The following is a 17,283-nucleotide window of genomic DNA, read 5'->3' as shown; positions in this document are numbered from 1 at the left end:
AGAAATTGACTTGCAAATAGAAGGTAAGATCTCTCATTTGATTTATTTTTATCAACTTTTTATGATTTAAATTCCATTTATAAATCAAATTAATATATTACAAATATTCAAACAATATATCTCTACATTAGCTGCTGATGAAAAGAATACCTGCATCATTACATTAGCTGCTTCATGCACATAGTGGAACTTACTTTCCATTAAACAATCAAAAAACATCATCAACATCACTTCTATGCTAAGACCGTCGGTTGCCCAAGAAATTAGAGATGAGAAGCTTCGGCTGTATTTGATATTAGCTTAATTGAGTGAATAAGCTATCATCACGTCTCCTTCTCCTTTAAAGTAGCTATCTAGCAGCCATTGATGTATGAAAATCACAGGAGGCAACCTTTCTTTTCTTTTTTGTTTTTTCTCCATACCTTTATGAGAGGAATATGCAATACTTGTGAACTTTATTTTACGACAGTAAAGTAGCAGTGGAAGTTTAAACTTTTTAATAAGCAGATGGCTGAATTTGGGGCCGACAAACGTAAATTAAACCATTAATGTTAATAAGAATAGAACCGATTCCCCACAAACCTTAGAATATCTGCCCAAACTCCAATGTTCCCTTTCTCTAATGATAACTAGTTGCCCACTAGAGCAGGAAAAGAAAAAGAAAAAACCCTACACATTCTCAATCTCGCATACCATCTTTTATATATATATATATATATATATATATATATATATATTAAGGCTAACAATATCCCACTTGGAGGAGCAAATAAAATTTCAAAGTTTTGAGCTATATATATATAACCCACTTGGAGGAGCAAATAAAATTTCAAAGTTTTGAGCTATATATATATATATATAAATTAAAATTTTAGTGTAATAAAAATTCTTGATAAAAAAAAGTTATGTTAAAGATTTTTATTTACTAGTTAGTTAGATTCTTTATTAAATTATGTGCATAATAGTGTTGAATATCAATTGAGAGGTTAAATATTTATATGTTTTAATGTTTTCAATTACGCATGGAGCACGAGCATACCCTACCACAAGAAGTTAATTATAACTTAGTCTTGGATTTCATTAAACTAATTAATTATTTCTTATATTTTAAAAATTTTAATCTCTGTATTCTTAAATTTATTCAAAATTTAATTCCCCCCCCCCCATGACTTTCGTGTTTTCTTTTCAATTTACTTTGAACTTTTGCTTCAAGTTACACAAAAATTAAAAAGGAAAGAAATAATTCGTTAATATGAAAATATTTATGAGAAAAAAAGCATCGTTCGATTGAGTATGATAAACATTGATTAAGAAATTCTTGATAAAAAAAGTTAATCTTACAAGTGTTAGTGTCCGTTAACATGGATACTCTTAGAAACAAATGAGGGTGGTCCGTCCAATAGTGAGGCTTTCAGATGGTCCTGTATCTGTAATCACCTTTCTGGAGTCCTATTAGATATAATTCAAGAGTAGAAAGCACAAGATTTTGAGCTACGGGCTGCTTCGTTTGAGTTGGTATACACTGGTTCAGACGATTTTAAATCTAGTTGTTGGGATTTAAGGGATGGTCCTTTCTAAGGGCTATTTTAGGATTCTAAGGTCTATAAGATGGGTGTCTGTTGCATTGCGAAGAGAGTCCAAATATCTTAATCACTGGTAGTAATTATGATTAGTATAGGGTGTAAGATCAATTTCAAAACCAGTCAGTGAAACTTCAGTTTGTTGAGGGGGAGGAGTTTAGACAGTACCAGGCGCGGGTCTTGGGAGCTTGCATGCACATTAAAGGCTTTGCAGTTGTCAAGATTGGTGAGGAGAAAGGTGAAGTGATGGAAACCTGTATCAAGCAGAATGGAAGAGAGGGGAGTTATCTCTCAGAAGGTTAAACAAAACAGCCATGAAGCTGACTTGTTCCTTTTATGAGCAGCTTCTTCAGATACAGATGCCAGAAAACAGTTTTGTTTAATGAATTTGATACAGTTGAGTACATCTTCGTACTAAATTCTGGATAGATTTATTGCTGCTACTTTTGGGGATGCTTTATCATATTTTGTTGGGTGTGGATCATTCATGCCATCAAACTCTTACTCCTTCGTGTTAGTATAATAACCAAGAATAAAAATTTCCAGTATTTGTGATTGTTTATTCAAAGTAGTGCTCAGGCAGCCATCCCTAAAACAAGGGTCCTGGTATGCTTCAATGTTTACTTTGTGAGCTTTCATTATGACGCCTACGCATATGGGAGTAGCAGACGTCGCTTTTCATCTGTTCTTATTCAACTACTGAAATTGTTATTAATTCCTAGCTAGGATCTCTTTATGGTCGTGGGTCTTTCTTCACTTATTCCTGGTCTGTATGTTATGTCAGCTCTGGCATAATTTGTGGACTCCACAAACTCTTATGATCACGTCACTTCCATCATCATCATCTAATAATAGAATTGGAGAGCAAAGCATGGACCTATCATTGGTGTTAAAGCGATCGAAATTTCCGGTGGTAAAATATTTGCACTTCATATTGCTTTGGCGGATGCTGCTTTCCTTGTATTGGAAACAGAAAGAACCTTTGCTACATCATCCAACCCTGTCAATGGGCATTTAGATTGGTTCACTTTGGTTCGAGTTTTGACCTTGTATAGAGAGAACAAAAGGTGCACTTTCAACACTTGGAGGTTGTAGGAAGAGCTTCTGGGCTGGGTTCCACCATTGCAGTCTTCTTTCCCTGTGGCCCTTACCTAAGCATCGTTCGGGCTTTTGTCGATCTTTCCGTGATCAAGGCCTGGTTTATCCTAGTCTCGTGCCTAACCAACTTTAATGGGCTGTTCTGTTCATGTTTTGTCATCAACTGGGGATGATATTTCACTCGTGTGCCTCCATTTTGAGTGAGATTGTGGTCCAGTTATCCAAGGTCTTGTGACTCGTGTTGTCCTAGACTGGGATTTAACGTTTCTGTCCCGTTTTTTGTCCAAGAGAACATCTTTTTACCACAGACAATAAAGTCAGGCACCTCAAATACCCATGTCGAGACATGGGTGTATTGCAGTGGTTGAGGCCAGCTAGCTCATTCTATCCTTAGTTACTAGTACATTCTTCAGGGTTGTCCTGTATTTTATTCTTTCTATTCCCCTATTTATTCTTTATTTGTTTTTTCTTCTTGATTCTGCTTGGAAAGAGTTAGAATTGGACACCATGGCCTAAGACAGAGGGTGCTATTCTTGAACTAAAGAGATAATGTTTTTGAGGTTGAGCTTTGAAGACAGTTGGTTTATCTCACAGTGACAACCACCGCCGCTCATATGTCGCTAGAGAGATGGGTAAAGAAGTTCATAATTTGTTGTCTTTGGATCCCCCCGCCCCCCCCGCCCCCCCCGCCCCCCCCCCCCCCCCCTACTGGTGTAGGGCCTGAACAACCAGAGGACAACATTTCGAGGGTTAACGAAATAGTTGTGGCTTTGCATTTATCTTCGAGGTAAATAGTAAATGCTTCCAATTAACTGCACATAGACCCTTCATCCATTTCACAAGAAGTTCATAATTATATCCCTGAAAAAGTTAAGAAACAAGTTGGTCGAGAAATTGATTCTTGACTTCTTGGATTCTCCCTTCTTTGGGAGGAATTACAGAAACTTGGTCAAGAGAACCCTTCAGCATGGCAAGTTTTTAATGTAACAATGGCCATAGCAACAACAAGCGAAATATGAATGATTGATAGTATGATCAATGGCAAAGATTCTGGACAAGGAAGCTAGCTGGTTTGAGTCACATAAAATAACAAAAGGTGGGGTTGGTGGTTCGAATCTGCTAGCAATGCAAACAACATGTTTGTTAGGGACGGATGATAAAGAATTAACTGCAGTGGAAGAATAACATGGTCTCTGTCCATGGAAGGTCGTCCATGCACGTGGAACTGTTTTCTTTCTTTCTTTGTGATGGAAGGAAGAAAATCAATCTATCCTCTACTAGTGAATTTTCACAGAAAAGAAAATAATCAAAATATATATATAACATTGATTGGTCTCGACTATGAACACATGCTTTATGAGACATTGAAATTTGAAAGAATGTGCCTTGTCCCTTTTTATTTTATTTTATTTAAAAATGAAATATATATCCCGGTGTAAGTTTCATTGACTTTCGAATAAATCCCACTAATAAACGAAAGGTTACTGTAAGAAATATGAAAATAGTTGCTGGTATTTGGAATACAATTGCAGAGGAGTTAATAAGATTTAATGGCTGAAATTAATTCAATATAATCTTCTTTCAATGGATGGCTAATCTACTACGGGCCTTACATTTTTTTGTTGTCATTGTCGTGAGTGCAGATGACGTTATGAATCCTGGAGGAGCCAAATTTCAACAGAGAGCTACTGGCTAATCTTTAAGCTTTTCAGTCCCTGACAAGATTTTATGGCAAAATCAGAAAGGATGCTTCTTTATTATTGCCTAGCCTGTCTTCTTCCAACTACTCTCTCTCTCTCTCCCCCTTATCTTTTGCTAAAACAGTCTTGTCCAGCAGTGTCAGTCTCATGTGCACTATCCTTAAAACACAACCTTCATCAACCATTTACATTTTATTCTAATCCACTCTCTTACTTCCATTAACTCTTCTCTGTCTTTCTTTACCACACTTTTTCAGTCTTCTTTCCATGCAATGCCCTTCTCTCTGTAGCTTAACACTGTACCAAACCCCACAAATGTCTCTCATTGTCTTGTAGATTTTAGCCTCTATATGGTTCAGCCATCAATTTAGAGTCTATTCGGAATGGGTTGGCCCAAGCTTTCATGGTTGGTTGTGCTTTGTTGGGTTCTTTCATTTCCGTGCTTTAGAGCTCTCGGTGATGATGCAGAGGCGTCTGTGAACTTCTTGAAGGCTCCTCATGCATTTTCACACTTGAACATAGCCACATTTGAGTTTCAAGTTCTGGTGGGTGGCCATGTGAACTCCTGCACAAACTGTAGCATCAGTTGCAAGGTTAGTTCATCTCTCAAGTTACACTTGTTGCTGCTTTTGCTGTACTTTATTTTGGGGGCTTCCTGTTTTTCTTTTTTGATTAATAGTTTTCGGTGCTTCTTTATTCTCCTTTTTTTTTCATATAGTTGAATTATTATCATATGCATTTTATTCTGTCAAAGATGGGCAAGTTATTGATTTTCTGTGGTTAATCTGCTTTGGGGGTTTGCTGGTATGCTGTTGGGTCTTCGCGAGTGCTGAGAAAGCACCATACCTGTAAATGCACTTCTTATGACAGAAAAACTAAGACCTTCTTATCAATCATTTGAAGAAAACTCATCCAGAAAAGGAATCTGAAGAAAATATTAGAAAATTTGTTCTTAATTTTTTTTTAATTTTCTGGTTAATGGCACTGCTAGTTCATTCAATTGGCCATTTTCTTTTCCTTTTAGCTGGTTGCTCATTCCTTGTAACTGAATAACATGCGTGCAGCTGGATAGTGGCCCTGAATCTGATTGTGGTGCTAGTAAGATTTCGTACCAGGGCTTGCAGGATGGAAATCATACATTTGAGGTTTGCATCAATGGGTCTCAAAGAGTTGGCTGTGCTACCTATAACTGGACTGTTGGTTAAGAAACCTTCCTTCATTCTTTTTGAGTAAATATTGTGAAATTCTTTTATTTTCTTCGTAATTGTATAAATGTTTTGGCTGATATGCGCTCTGGGAAGGCTTAATCACAGCTCAAATTCACAAAACACAAATACTGAATGAGTTCTAGCTTATAAACAAATGCTGTCTATAAAGAAGGCTAGGTTCATGAAGTTGCAAAACTGAAACTGAGCATGCAATTCCTTGTAAATTTACAGTTGGGATTTTAGCACTTGGAAACAATTATAGAGACTTTGAGTTTTTTTCTAATATTAGTTATACTTTGTGCAGATACCATCCCCCCAACAGCATATATAACTGCATCAAAATTATTTACGAATGCTTTGAATGTCTCTGTAAATATTTCTTTCACCGAACCCTGCACTGGAGGAGGTTTTGGATGTTCGTCTGTGAATGCGTGCAACGTGAGTAGCTTCAATGAAAATATATTAAACTCCTTTTTTCCTTTCATGTGCGCACTCAATGTTATCGGTATATATTAGCTATTGTCATTTATAATTGTGAAACATAATGATAGAAACTACCTTCGATCTTTCCCACTGTTGAAAAATAGTTTTGTTTGATTCACATAGGTGTCTTGAATATAGATTCCAGAAAATCCCAAATAATATTGATTGTGAGTCATCTCTTTCAAAGGATTGCAATTTCTCCAGTGACTACTCTACAGCAAGAAATAAACAAACATAAGTAGATAAGCACTGTTGAAAATGCTGCGCGCTCATTTGTTGATGCGTTTACACTGAAATTTCTTATGATTTTCAGACTTAACATGAGTATTTTGGTTCTCCTAGATCAATAGAATTTAAAATATCTCAGTATTGAGGCTGATTTGGTATATGATTGCATGGAATGGTTCAAAGGGATACATATAGCGACCCCAGCTAGTTTGGAAGTGGGACGTGGTTGTTGTTGCTTAGATCAATTGACAGTTAATAGTATTCCTAGGTCTATGAAGAAGAGTAAATAAGCTTTTACATACGTTTTGTTCATGTGAAGTATTGACTGAAATTAGTTCTTATAGATTTCTATGCATCAATATACAGCTGTTAGTCTATGGTGCTGGCCAAGTAATACCATCCTCACTCACTGTTCTGGAACCAAATCTGAAATATACTCTTCTGGTGGGTTTGTCTCCTAGTGTTCTGTATGGACGTGTGATACTGGTAATGGATAAGAACTTCTGTACCGACACTGCTGGAAACAGATTTACAAGAGCTGCTAATTCAAGTTTCTTTGTGCATTTTGGTGAGTTTTGTTTTTCATTCCTCAATTTTTTTTATAGAACCATTGTGTGCAGCACTTTTCATTGAAGACTTTTTTGTATTTATTACTTCGAGCTCAATAAGAAGCTTAACAAATAATAAACTGTTAAAATTTTGCGTGCTTTTTATATTGTGTTCTTGCCTTATAAGACTTTATTCATAGCTATATAGAAGCAGGTTGTTTCTGTATTTCTCATTTAAGAATTGAACTTACTGGAAGACTTTAATTAAGCATGATCTTGCAGCTTTCTGTTTGATTTTTTTTTCCTGTTTCTATTGAAGTTTTCTTATCTTGCCCTGTTCATATGTTTTATTCTACAGATAGAAGAAGTGTGTTTGTTGACCTGAGGATTCACATTCCAGAGAAGCTACTTCAACTTAATAATGAAATCAGAACGGTCAAGGCAACTAATAATGATGATAACTTGAAGTTTTACATGTACTTTTCAGAACCTATTTTGAATTCATCTGCAGAACTTCTAAATTCTCTCAACACAAGTCAGGGAGTTCTTCTTCCTATAAGTGGAGAAAACCTTGGGAACCGAAAATTTGGCTTCCAGGTCAGTTTGTGTGTGCAGTTAAATTTTTTGTCTGGATGACATGTCTCGGTCTTTGAACCATTTTTTGCTCTTATGTTTTGATGCTTACTGCATTTGTGCTGTCTTCTTTCAGGTTGCAAATTTATCCAGCATTGCAGTTGTTACAATTGGCCTTCTTTCAAATTCAATAATAAGCAGGCCAGGGACTTCAGTTTCTCCGATTGCCCCAGTTACTTTCCTTTACGGTACAATCTACCACAGTTATAAGAGGTTATAAAAAAGGAAAAAAAATGCTAAAACATTTAGGTTTCATACTCTCCCTTGTTGAAATTGAATACTTTCAGATTGATAAGTTTCTGCTCCCTTTACAAGTAATTGGGCTAAATATATTCATATGAGATATTTGAGATATCATTATACTCTTCCAACATGGCTATTAATGCAAGTTTCAGATTCTCAAAGGCCAGCTGTGAGACTGAGTACATCTTCTAATACAAGGACAAAGGAACATAGCATTCCAATATCAATTAAGTTCGTGAAGCCAGTATTTGGTTTCAACTCCTCTTTTCTATCAATCTCAGGGGGTCATTTGCAGGGGTAAGCCAACTTTCACCCACTTGTATGTTACAATTACCTACTTACACGAAAGTGATCGCAGGTACACACCCTCACTCACACCACAAAAACAGTAAAAATAGTTGAACAAAATCTGCTGAATAGTTTTGCAAAACAATTTACTCTTTTGTTTTAATGCAATCCAGCTTTCATGAAATAAGTACGAGCAAATACATTGCAGAGATAAAAGCAGATGATGATATCTTATCTGTCAGCATTCCTCAAAATGTAATTGGAGATGTTGCTGGAAATAAAAATCTAGCATCTAATATTTTACAAGTGAGACATTGTAAGAAATTCATTTTTCTTCAACTATTCGTTCTGTGTTCTATTGATGTATAGTGTCCAAGTCTTGCAGGTGATTTCCTTGGGTCTTTTTGGGTGTTTCACTGATATATGCTCTGAAATATATTTTCAGATTCTGTGCCCACGATATCTTCTGTAATCTCTGCTTTTGCAACTGCTTGTTTCCTGGCTACATCTCTTGCAGCTGGGCTGCTCACTTTGTCAACTGCAAGCCTTCTGTCTGCTGGGGCATTTTCAAGACCTTCTTCTTTGCTGACTGCTGAACCTACAAGGAATATTTTTGTATGATACTACCCTACAGAAAAGTTATCTCCTTCACGTGGTTATTTCATGACATTTTACAATTTCTAACAGTTCTACATTTGGGCTGGAAAGGTTTTGTGCTGTTCTAAAATTTATTTTCTGCACTTCCTGATGATTAAAATCCAACCAGTCTGCACCTCAAATTCAAATGATGTTAAGATACTGTACACATGTTTCAATAAACTCCCAATTGTCTTTCATATGCACAAGAGTACAGTTCTTAATTCTAACTTGCAAGAGATGAATTGGTGTTGAAATTAGTGGAATGAAAATTATGAAGTGTAATCATAAACTTTATATTTCCATCATCATGAAAATTAAGAGAAATTTATATCTTTGTTTTATACACAGAGAACTGCATGCCATATTCAGGTTTTTGCAATGTCTAGATGGTTGGCTGTTACACTGCCAGTCGAATATTATGAGTTTGCAAGAAATTTACAGTGGAGTATTCCTTACTTCAGTCTCCCATGGGAAACTGGGGATATTCAACCAATCATGGTGAAATCAAATTCTTCTTCTGGTGCACATTCCTATATATCTAAAACTCACGATATATCCCTGAGCATGCAACTAAAAGGGAAGAGCGTGAACAAGTCTTCACCGGTGTATGGATTGCCCCTTTCTCCAATGGAGTACTTATCATTTTTTGAGGTCAGGAACCATTTTCCAGATACTTGTTTTCAACTTCAAATACTTCTTTTATATGACAGGTTCCATTATTCATCTGCAGAGCCAAAGTTTTAAACCCGAAGCAGAGCATATTTTGGATCCACAACATTTGAACGGGTGAGGTTTTGCTTCTTTTTTTCCCCTTCAATATGCCCTTCAGCCTTTTCATGCCAGAGACATGATGAAAGTTCATGTTTAACAAAAAAGAATCCTAGAACATATCATATTAAATGCTAATTTATTCAATCATTTTGCATTGGTGCTACCGAATTTTTTTGTTAATTATCTTGCATTATTGCAAAATGGTGTTCATTATCAAAACATTTATGTGATTGCTTGATGCTTTTGTTTTTCATTCTCTTGTAGGTGGAGGGATTTTGACAGAAGCATGTTCTGGTTAGCTGTAATTGGTGGCAGTATGATACTGCTCCATGCCATACTCTTATTTATTCTAAAATTGAGGAAGGGAAACACAGAAAAGCAGAGGGACTATGGTGCACTGACCCTCCCAAGATTTGAGATTTTTCTCACTTTTCTTGCTTTGCCTTGTATTTGTGTGGCCTCTGCTTCTCTAGTTAGAGGTACCCTTCATTTTTATTTTTCTTCCTTTAATATATCACCTTGTCTATGCATTCCACTTGAAGCAATATAAGCTTCCAGCTCCGCTCTTGTTATCTTTCCAAGCAAATCGTTTATATCATGATCATGCACTTATGCAACCATTGCTTTTAAGCAGGGGAAATGTAAAAAACTTCTTTCACTCTCGCTTGTTTGAGGTGCTGAATAAGAAATAGTTTATCATTTGAGTAGCAGAATCTCAGCATTGAGCACGCAATGCCTTTTGCAATCCCTATGTGATTAAAGCCCCCTCTTGTTCAACTATTACATAATACCTCAGCATGGAAACCCTTAAAGGGAACTTCTTAGATCTACTGAGGATTCTAAATGAATATTTGGAATCCCACAAATTATCTCAACAGGTCAGAGTAGTTTTCTTCACAAATGTCGAAACTGAAACTCTTTGATGCTATTTTCTCAGCTCCGCCTCTGATTTTTTTCTTCTAGTGCCTTTCTCCGATAGACTATTCCTTAGACTATACATAACCACTGCTGCATATACTGCTATATACTAGTTACGTACAAGGTTGAGAATCCGTGTTGTAAACTTCCATTCATTGTTGGAGATGGTGTTGATCCATCACATCGATTGATATGTGTATCTGTTACAGCATCTAACTGTGTTACACTCTTGTCATACCTGTTAACTCGAAAGTATACAACTCGTTACATTTAATTAATGTTTATTTTTATGGTTCAAGGAGGAACAACATCAGGGATTATAGTTGGCATTTTGCTGCTTGGTGTGGTGGGGTTCATACTGCTGGCCTTGTTCCTGATTCTGTCTATTGGAATCACATTCGGAAAGCTACTTCAGTACAAGGAAGTCCATCAAGAAGGACAGATTTTTCACTGGTATCAAGATATTATCCGAGTAACTTTAGGTCCTGGTAAGAGAGGCCAGTGGACGTGGAAGAATCAACCGAAGTCTGTTTATCTAGTCAGGTTAGGTGCCTTATTTGAAGATCTACGAGGCCCCCCTAAATACATGCTCTCGCAAATTGCTGGGGTTCCCCGCAACCAAGGGGATCGTATCATTGCCTCTGATGACGAAACAGAAGATGCAGAAGCACCATTTATTCAGAAGCTGTTCGGAGTTCTTAGAATATACTACACACTGCTTGAGTCAGTCAAGAGAGTTTCTTTGGGCATTCTGGCTGGTGTCTACTTAGATAGCTGGTCCTCTAAAACTCCAACAGTCGTCTTATTGTCCATCACTTGCTTTCAGCTCTTCTTCCTTGTCCTCAAGAAGCCTTTTATTAAGAAAAAGGTCCAACTGGTTGAGATCATCTCTATTTCCTGCCAAGTAGGTATTTTTGCTACTTGTTTCATTCTCTTGGAGAAGGAATTATCAACTGGAGAAGAAACCACGGTTGGAATCTTCATGATTGCACTGTTCTTAATCGGATTCCTCGCGCAAATGGCCAACGAATGGTATGCATTGTATAGACAGATAATGCGGCTGGATCCCTCCGAGAAGTATTTCTTGACAGGTCTGAAAACCGCATCAATTGGATTTCTCTTGCTTTTCATTTCAAAAAGACTGAGCCAAGACCTGGAAAGCAAATTACCAGCTAAAGGAAGAAGCGATGGAGGAACTGGGGGAGAGGCTGGTTCTTCTGTTGACAGGAACAAAAGCTCAGGGAGCCCTGGCACGCCAGATAAACCATGGCAGAAACAACTAAGAGAATTAGCAAGGGCTAGCTTTACCAAAGAAAGAGGTGGATCACGGAATGATCCTTCGACCAGTCGAACTAAATGGAGTGGAATTTGGACAAACAAAAGGAGCGGGAGCTCATCTCAAAAGACCTCTTCGGATTCCAAGTCCAAAACAAAGTGGTTGTACGAAGATTTAGAAGAAATTTTTGCATCAAAATGAGATTAAAGCATCGATGTATCCTTGACACTAGCTTTCGAGAATCTTCACATGGGTGATTGTGTATACCCTTAAAATTTATTGAATGTAAAGCTTAGAACTTGCAAAATTGGATTACTCAAATATATATATATATATATATATATATATATATATATATATATATTTTAATGAAGTCATTCTCTGCAAAATGGGTGGACTCTAACACATTGATCTTTACTGTTTCTTTACCCCCTTTTTTTTCATGCTAGAGGAGAATTCTTTATTTGATTTAGGTTAAAGAATAAGTTTGAATAGGCAAGCATTCTTGGATTTCTTGCTAGTTCTTATTTTATTTTATTTTTTGAACTTTTTTTTGCTTTTTTTTTTCTTGTTTTATTTTAAAAAATAAACTTTGTTCTTTTTTCTATCTTTTATTTTTGTTCTAATTTCATTCTTTATTTTTTTAATTCTTTTTATTATATAATTAAATGAAAAATAATTTTAATTTTTTTATTAAACTCATATGGGTCATGGTTTGGTGATTTAAGTATTTCAATATATTTTAGAAATTATTACAAAAATAACTTTTTAAAGTTTGATTGGGTTTTCATTGCACTTTAAAAAAATTAAATTTTATATCCTAAACTTTATACAGTTGCTAGCGCTTAATGTTTTTTTTAAAAAACCATCTAGTAGGTGGTTCAGTGGTAAAAACTTGTGATTAAGAGATTTGCTTTTCCTGTGATCTTAAATTCGAGCCATGTAGTTGCTAATATGATGATCACTGGAAGCTTACATGGTCGTTAGCTTCAAGACATGTGGGATTAGTCGAGGTACACGCAAGCTAGTTCGGATACCCACATTAATAAAAAAACAAATAAAAAAATCTATTTATAAGATTATTATTATTTTTTATTTAATAACTAAAAAGCCTTGTAATACTAATATTACAGATTGTTATCAAACTAACATTACAAATTAGCGAGAAATTAAAAAAGAACAAAAGGTTGGTAATCGGTATTTCATGCAAGCTTTTTATCAAACACTCCGTTTGTCTACGCGTTTATAACTGTGTTTTATGTATAACAGTAAAAATCTAGTATTTGGTTAGAAAATTAATCGTGATTTTTGTACATGGACCCTACCATTAACTGCATCGAAAACGTTATTTCGCTGAAGCAGAAATTTTCTGCTTTTCTCGTCGCGTTCCTGGCATGCGCACATCCTGCTAATTAATTAGCATGAACAGTGCTGCATAAACTGAATAGCTGCACTGTTCCTAATTAATTAGCAGGAAGAGTGCAGATTGCTGCACTGTTCGCATGCTGTGTTATTCCCGCTGAACCGGTTCCGGTTTAAAATTTAAAATGTATTTAAATAGGTTTGACTAGTAAAATAAAAAAATAAAAATTATTTTTTATTTTTTAATTGTATTTTATTTAAAAAACTAGTGTTTAATATTATTCAATAAAACTACATAAATTAAACAAAGATCGATTGATGACGTAATATTTGCAGAATTTGATCGTAATTTCAATTTTATTTCTAATTATATTTTATCTGATGTTGTTGCGTGCTTAAGAAACCAAAAAAACTGTAATCTTTGTCAGATGTGTTTCATATGTGATGGAATTGTAAATATTATAATGGAACAATAAAAAATATTTTATATAAAGTATTATTTATTTTATGATGTAATAACAATAATTAAATCTATAACATTTAAATTAAAAACCATTAATGTTAATATATAATTTTTTAAATTATTTTATAATGTCAATTTCAAAAGCATTCTTAACCAAACACATTAAACTACTTTTTGTTCAATCTCAATTCTAACCACAGTTTTAAACAAACACCTATTTTTTTAAACTAACCTCAACTAAAAGTGCTTTTTATAAAACAATTTTTTTCAAATCATAACCATAACAGCTATCGCAATACCAAAAACACACTTTATTTGCATAATCCGAGCGCCCCCACTTGTAATACTAGACTTGAATAATTCAGATGATTCTTCTTCTTCTCCAAGCCAAAAAACACAAAACCAGAATTAAGATCAACATCAACCACATTTGAAGTATCCTTCCTTGTCCTTTCAATCACGAAGGGGTTTTATTGCACATTTTCAAGATGAGCAGCACCAGGGAAAACCTTTAATTGAGAAATCAAATAATTTAAGTAGTATATTGATACAAGAAATAATTTGAATATAAAATTAATAAATACCCTAATAGTTTGGTGCTATACTGAATGCTTGCCTGTTCTTTTCGTAGTATTTAAATTTGTTTTTTAAGTATATATTCAAAATACTATTAAAGATTGAGTGTCTTTCTCTTATTGGTGAATTTTGGATTCTGTTTTAGATTTAGGTATCTTTTTGGTGATCTTCTCCTTTGGCTTCCATTGTGAAGTCCAACTAGAGTTCTTGTTCTTCCATTAAAAAAAACACAGGGGGGGTGTGGGGTCGAAGAACGGAAGTGGTATGATTTGTTAGCAAAAGCTAACAATTTTTAGCACTACACATTATTACAATATCATTGTAACATGATGTTCCATGTTAAAAAAGAGGTAATAGTCCAAGGAAGGGAACTAGTTGTTGCTGTTCTGGGTTGATGTGCAAAAGCTATCAATTTTTAGTACTACAGATCTTGGTTTTGTCTGGATGGTGAGGGAGATGATGTTGTTGGTCTCTGTTAAAGCTTGATGGTTGTCAATTAAGAGAGAAAGACGAAGGGCTTGTTGTCGTGAGGAGAGCTGGGCCAGAGGGGCTGGCGGCTGTGTACAAGAGAGCGGGGAAGAAGATGGAAAATAATGGGGGTTTGAGGTTTTCTGATATTTTTCCTTTTTTAGTATGGTATTTAGTTTTGAAAAGAAATGGCTCTTTAATAGTTATTTTAAATATAATGATAACTTTGTAAATAAATGTATATTTTTGTTGGTTTTTCTTAATATTTAATGTTGTCAAGTGTAATTTTAAAATTTTGATTATGAAGTAAAAAATAATTAAAAAAATAACGTGTAATGTAATTTTTTTTTATTATTATATCATAAAATAAAAAATAATTTTAAAAAATAAAATTATTAAATCTAATGAAATATACATAAATTTAGAAGAAATCTAGGTTGATTTAATATTTTGATATTTTAATAATAATAAAAATATTATTTTAATTTTTTTAAATCAAATCATTTTTTTATTATTTATATTGTTTAAGACCTCTCAAATTAACTAAGTTATATTAAAATAAATTTTATAAGATTAAATTTTAAATCAAGATTAAATGAAGAGTAAGGTTGAAAAAATTTAAAATTAACCAGCTGGATTAGTTTTATAATGATATAGTTTTTAATAGCTGGATATTTTTTAGGTTAAAATTTTTCATTTAATTCAATCCGTAGCATTGCACAGGATAGCTCAAACTAGCAATCACCATGAAACTGTAGAAAAGGCACAGAAGTATCTAATAGATATGCATCGATAAAAGATTGGAATTAAAAAATTTATGAATTATTTAAAATTAAATTTTAAACTCTATAATTATTAATATGTTTGTTATAAATATTTAAATAATTATTAATTTATAGATTTGTGAAATTAATTAAGATATATATAAATTAATTCAGACACACATGTTAATAAAAAAATAAAAAATAAAACATAACAGTCTGTTGCTTTTTTTTTTTTAATTTTCTTATCTTTATTCTTAAACTGCTTTCTTGGTTGATTTTTTTTTTTTAAAAAAGAGAGAATCAATACAAGCAAAAGCAAAAGCTTGATTGATCTCTCTTACACCCATCTCTCTACGTGCTTTGTGATTTGATTGTAAGATATTATTTGGTTTTTTTTTTTTTTGGTAGAACCGTGATTTTAAAATGTTTTAATTTATTTTTAATTTTTAATTTATTTTAATGTGATGATATAAAAAATAAATTTAAAAAATAATAAAATATTAATTTAATATGTTTCAAAAGTAAAAATTACTTTAAAAAATAAGTTTTATTACCTTTTCTAACCATCCTTAAATTTTTTTATTTTTATTTTTTTTGTATTTTCATATTATTTTAATATATTAATACCAAAATTAAAATTTTTTAAATAAAAATATTTTAATATATTTTTAAATAAAAATACAATTTAAAAACAACCAATATCAATATAAATATACAAAACGGGCTCTGAATATGACGATAAGCAAAGGTGTAGTTAAGACGAGCTCAAGCCACCAGTGAGTTGTGTTTATCGTTTGCCAATTACACCTGTTCTCTTCTCGGTTGCTTTTTGGCGTTTTCTCTTTGCCTTCTCCTATATAACAAAACCAGATCACCAATACAGAAAATGGGTTCGCTGTTAAGTTCTTCAATCAAGATGAGCAAGCAAGAACTTGATGCTGCGCTTAAAAAGGCCAAGGAACTCGCCTCCTCTGCTCCTGTCGTTGTTTTCAGGTTTTATTACCCTCAAAATTTACAATTACAGGGTTCTTTGTTTATATTTCTTTATGATTAGTATCCCCATTAAGCTGTAATTTATAAGATACTGCTGTTATTATTGTTTCAGTTCTGTATTTTTCTTTCTGGGTTTGTTTGTTTTTGTATTATGATTTGGGAGATTAGATTCAAGTCTTGAGTTTTATTTTTCTTCACGCAGCAAAACCTACTGTGGCTATTGCAATAGGGTGAAGCAGCTGCTGACACAGGTAGGAGCAACTTACAAAGTCGTTGAGCTGGATGAGATAAGTAAGATTACAATACCTTTCTTGGTTGATCCTTTGTTCCAGTTGGTATTTGTGTTTTGATGAAATTGTTAGTTTTCATATCGATTTACAGCATATAAAAAAAGAGTCTTTCAATGTTTTGAAGGTGATGGATCTCAACTTCAATCAGCACTAGCACAGTGGACTGGGCGAGGGACAGTGCCTAATGTGTTCATCGGAGGGAAAAACATTGGTGGTTGCGACAGTAAGCTCCCTCATCTTCTTTTTATTGCTTGCTTCTCTAATTTTCATGGCCCCTGTTGATATGACATACAAATTTATCAACGATTACATCTTTTTCAATGTACGTCCACTTTTGTTGCTGCAGCCGTTGTGGAGAAGCACCAACGCAACGAACTCTTGCCTCTTCTCCAAGATGCTGCTGCCACAGCTAAAAACTCTGCCCAGCTTTGATTATATATCGAAGACTTGATGAATCTTGTACTAAAAGTTGAAAAAATGTTTCCCGTATTACCAATGTACCTGAATTCCAATCGTGCACCAAACTAAACGAGGTGTTAACATCAATAATGTTGGTATTTTTATCTGTTGTGATGCTTTTTTTTCTTTCTTGCTATATTTTGATTTCTCCAGCTCCTGAGTTTGTAGTTCCTCTTGGCCCGAAACCTACCTTTTGGATGTGTGCTATGGATGGTAGCATTAAACAAAAACCTACCAGTCAAAGAAATTTCGATGAAAATTCATGAGAACTTTGTCATGCAGCCAGACAACCTTG

The 17,283-nt window shown here is 34.2% G+C and overlaps 2 protein-coding genes across 7 annotated transcripts; both read left to right on the top strand.

The window, feature by feature from the left end:
* The first annotated feature begins 4,411 nt into the window (after window positions 1–4,411).
* LOC133675283 (uncharacterized) lies at window positions 4,412–11,920 on the top strand. 6 transcript variants are annotated; one of them, XM_062096616.1, is made up of 13 exons: window positions 4,412–4,971; window positions 5,443–5,578; window positions 5,891–6,024; window positions 6,664–6,865; window positions 7,204–7,442; window positions 7,555–7,666; window positions 7,874–8,018; window positions 8,183–8,325; window positions 8,455–8,624; window positions 8,997–9,299; window positions 9,379–9,434; window positions 9,684–9,898; window positions 10,637–11,920. In XM_062096616.1, exons 1-13 carry the CDS (start codon window positions 4,762–4,764, stop codon window positions 11,812–11,814), a joined length of 3,243 nt encoding a protein of 1,080 aa, XP_061952600.1. In that variant the 5' UTR covers window positions 4,412–4,761; the 3' UTR covers window positions 11,815–11,920. The 6 variants fall into 6 exon arrangements, with proteins under 6 accessions (XP_061952600.1, XP_061952605.1, XP_061952601.1 ...); XM_062096617.1 differs by having other exon boundaries at window positions 4,930–4,971; window positions 5,443–5,523; window positions 6,759–6,865; XM_062096621.1 differs by lacking the exon at window positions 5,443–5,578 and having other exon boundaries at window positions 4,848–4,971; window positions 6,759–6,865.
* A 4,064-nt stretch (window positions 11,921–15,984) lies between these two features.
* Window positions 15,985–17,094, top strand: LOC133675727 (glutaredoxin-C1). The gene is made up of 4 exons (XM_062097190.1): window positions 15,985–16,239; window positions 16,442–16,530; window positions 16,654–16,752; window positions 16,876–17,094. Exons 1-4 carry the CDS (start codon window positions 16,133–16,135, stop codon window positions 16,959–16,961), a joined length of 381 nt encoding a protein of 126 aa, XP_061953174.1. The 5' UTR covers window positions 15,985–16,132; the 3' UTR covers window positions 16,962–17,094.
* Window positions 17,095–17,283: the final 189 nt, after the last annotated feature.

The sequence above is a fragment of the Populus nigra genome, chromosome 16 (assembly GCF_951802175.1).
Source record: "Populus nigra chromosome 16, ddPopNigr1.1, whole genome shotgun sequence".
In the NCBI taxonomy this organism is placed as follows: domain Eukaryota; kingdom Viridiplantae; phylum Streptophyta; class Magnoliopsida; order Malpighiales; family Salicaceae; genus Populus; species Populus nigra.
This window is presented reverse-complemented; position numbering and strand designations above follow the sequence as displayed.